The sequence below is a fragment of the Salmo salar genome, chromosome 05, assembly GCF_965601325.2.
Source record: "Salmo salar chromosome 05, fSalSal1, whole genome shotgun sequence".
In the NCBI taxonomy this organism is placed as follows: domain Eukaryota; kingdom Metazoa; phylum Chordata; class Actinopteri; order Salmoniformes; family Salmonidae; genus Salmo; species Salmo salar.
In genome coordinates this window covers 96,137,501-96,140,000 of record NC_138295.1, presented here as the reverse complement: position 1 = coordinate 96,140,000, position 2,500 = coordinate 96,137,501, and the positions used below count along the sequence as shown (strand labels likewise).

The 2,500-nt window shown below is 49.0% G+C and overlaps 1 protein-coding gene across 1 annotated transcript in view; it reads right to left on the bottom strand.

Moving 5' to 3' along the window:
* The window catches only part of LOC145850519 (regulator of G-protein signaling 22), a gene marked incomplete at its 3' end in the record, with an annotated part of 19,126 nt that overhangs the window by 3,076 nt on the left and 13,550 nt on the right, over positions 1-2,500 (bottom strand). Inside the window, exon 7 of the mRNA XM_082974964.1 lies at positions 707-915. Within this exon, the coding sequence (XP_082831090.1) occupies positions 707-915 (209 nt within the window). The remainder of the gene's footprint in view (positions 1-706; positions 916-2,500) is intronic.

The following is a 2,500-nucleotide window of genomic DNA, read 5'->3' as shown; positions in this document are numbered from 1 at the left end:
TACCAAGGCCCAGTGTAGACCCCAGAGATAACAGCACCAGATTACCAAGGCCCAGTGTAGACCTCAGAGATAATAGTCCCAGTCCAGTTTTCATGGATAAGGCCAAAAATACAATGCTTACATTTCCTTCCCTTTTATGACAAAATAGTCACATGTAAGAATATAACAATAGAAGTTATGTATTTCTATGTGTAAAAAGGTTTGGTACAGCCTTACCTTGTACTTCTGGACCTCCAGCCAGAACAGAAGGTTTGGTTCAGCCTTACCTTGTACCTCTGGACCTCCAGCCAGAACAGAAGGTTTGGTTCAGCCTTACCTTGTACCTCTGGACCTCCAGCCAGAACAGAAGGTTTGGTTCAGCCTTACCTTGTACTCTGGACCTCCAGCCAGAACAGAAGGTTTGGTTCAGCCTTACCTTGTACCTCTGGACCTCCAGCCAGAACAGAAGGTTTGGTTCAGCCTTACTTGTACCTCTGGACCTCCAGCCAGCTCAGAAGGTTTGGTTCAGCCTTACCTTGTACTCTGGACCTCCAGCCAGCCAGAAGGTTTGGTTCAGCTTACCTTGTACTCTGGACCTCCAGCCAGAACAGAAGGTTTGGTTCAGCCTACCTTGTACTTCTGGACCTCCAGCCAGCCAGAAGGTTTGGTTCAGCCTACCTTGTACTCTGGACCTCCAGCCAGAACAGAAGGTTTGGTTCAGCCTTACCTTGTACCTCTGGACCTCCAGCCAGAACAGGATGTCATTCTCCAGGAAGTCTCCCTTCAGAGAGACGAAGCGCCGGAACTGATGACATGTGACGGGGTTGAGCAGGGCCTTCCGGAGAGCCAGGATCTCCCCTGCAGAGGTCATCCACGTCCCCTTCACCTGCTGCAGGAGAGTCGGGGTCAAACACACAGGAATATACAGCTGGGAGGCTTTTAAAGGTTATAAAGATCCACCAACGTGAGGAACAACTCAGAGAGGAACAACATTGCTTTATAGAAGTCTACAGATAGGATGTTCTAGGTCCAGGACGGGCAACATTTTGGTCCCGTGTGGCTCAGTTGGTAGAGCATGGTGTTTGCAACGCCAGGGTTGTGGGTTCGATTCCCACGGGGGGGCCAGTACGGAGAATAAATGTATGAAATGTATGCATTCACTACTGTAAATCGCTCTGGATAAGAGCGTCTGCTAAATGACTAAAATGTAAAATGTAATGTAAATGAACTATAATCATTTATAATGGACCTATATATTTTTCTGTCCCGACAAAATAGATTTTGACAAACAAAATTGGTCCCAAATATAATCTGTGCGATAATCCCGATGTGGACCTCGAGCCAAAAGAATAAAGGTTTTCCCAGCGTTGCTCTACGACGTTAAAAAGATTGACAGAGGACAAGAGATCACCTTCCACACCTCTCTCTTGGTCCTGTGTCGCTGGTATACCTGGTCCACCACATCTTCACCCCGAGGCTGAAAGAGCAGCAGTCACAAACACAGTAGGGCTGGACAGAGACAGAGACTTCAGCAAGACACCTCTGGCCCTCTGCAGCCTCTGTCTCTCTCCTGTGTCTCTTTGTCTCTCTCTCCTGTCTCTGTCCCTCTGTCTCTTTCTCTGTGTCTCTCTGTCTCGCTGTCTCTCTCTCTGTCTCTCTCTCTCTCCTCTCTGTCTCTCTCTCTCTCTCCTGTCTGTCTCTCCTGTCTGTCTCTCTCTCTCTCTCTGTCTCGCTCTCTGTTTCTCTCTCTGTCTCTCTCTCTGTCTCTCTCTCTGTCTCTCTGTCTCTCTCCTGTGCCTCTGTCTCTCTCTCCTGTCTCGCTGTCTCTCTCTCTCTGTCTCGCTGTCTCTCGCTGTCTCTCTCTCTCCTGTCTGTCTCTCTCTCTCTCTCTCTCTCTCCTGTCTGTCTGTCTCTCCTGTCTGTCTGTCTGTCTGTCTGTCTGTCTGTCTGTCTGTCTGTCTGTCTGTCTGTCTGTCTGTCTGTCTGTCTGTCTGTCTGTCTGTCTGTCTCTCTCTCTCTCTCTCTCTCTCTCTCTCTCTCTCTCTATCTCTCTCTGTCTCTGTACATGACCCCCTGATGAGGTAATGTACAGAGGTTTCACATGGCAGAGCTGATGCCTCCACAGTACCAAGCCTGGTTTAGGTCCGTAGCTCTACTGTAGACATAGCATTAAACAGTTAGGAGGCCATATAACATACGGATATCCATCTTGTATCTTGATATCTGGAAGCCAGTTCCCCTCTAATCAGGGACTGATTTAGACCTGGAAGCCAGTTCCCCTCTAATCAGGGGCCTGATTTAGACCTGGAAGCCAGTTCCCCTCTAATCAGGGCCTGATTTAGACCTGGAAGCCAGTTCCCCTCTAATCAGGGGACTGATTTAGACCTGGAAGCCAGTTCCCCTCTAATCAGGGACTGATTTAGACCCGGAAGCCAGTTCCCCTCTAATCAGGGCCTGATTTAGACCTGGAAGCCAGTTCCCCTCTAATCAGGGACTGATTTAGACCCAGAAGCCAGTTCCC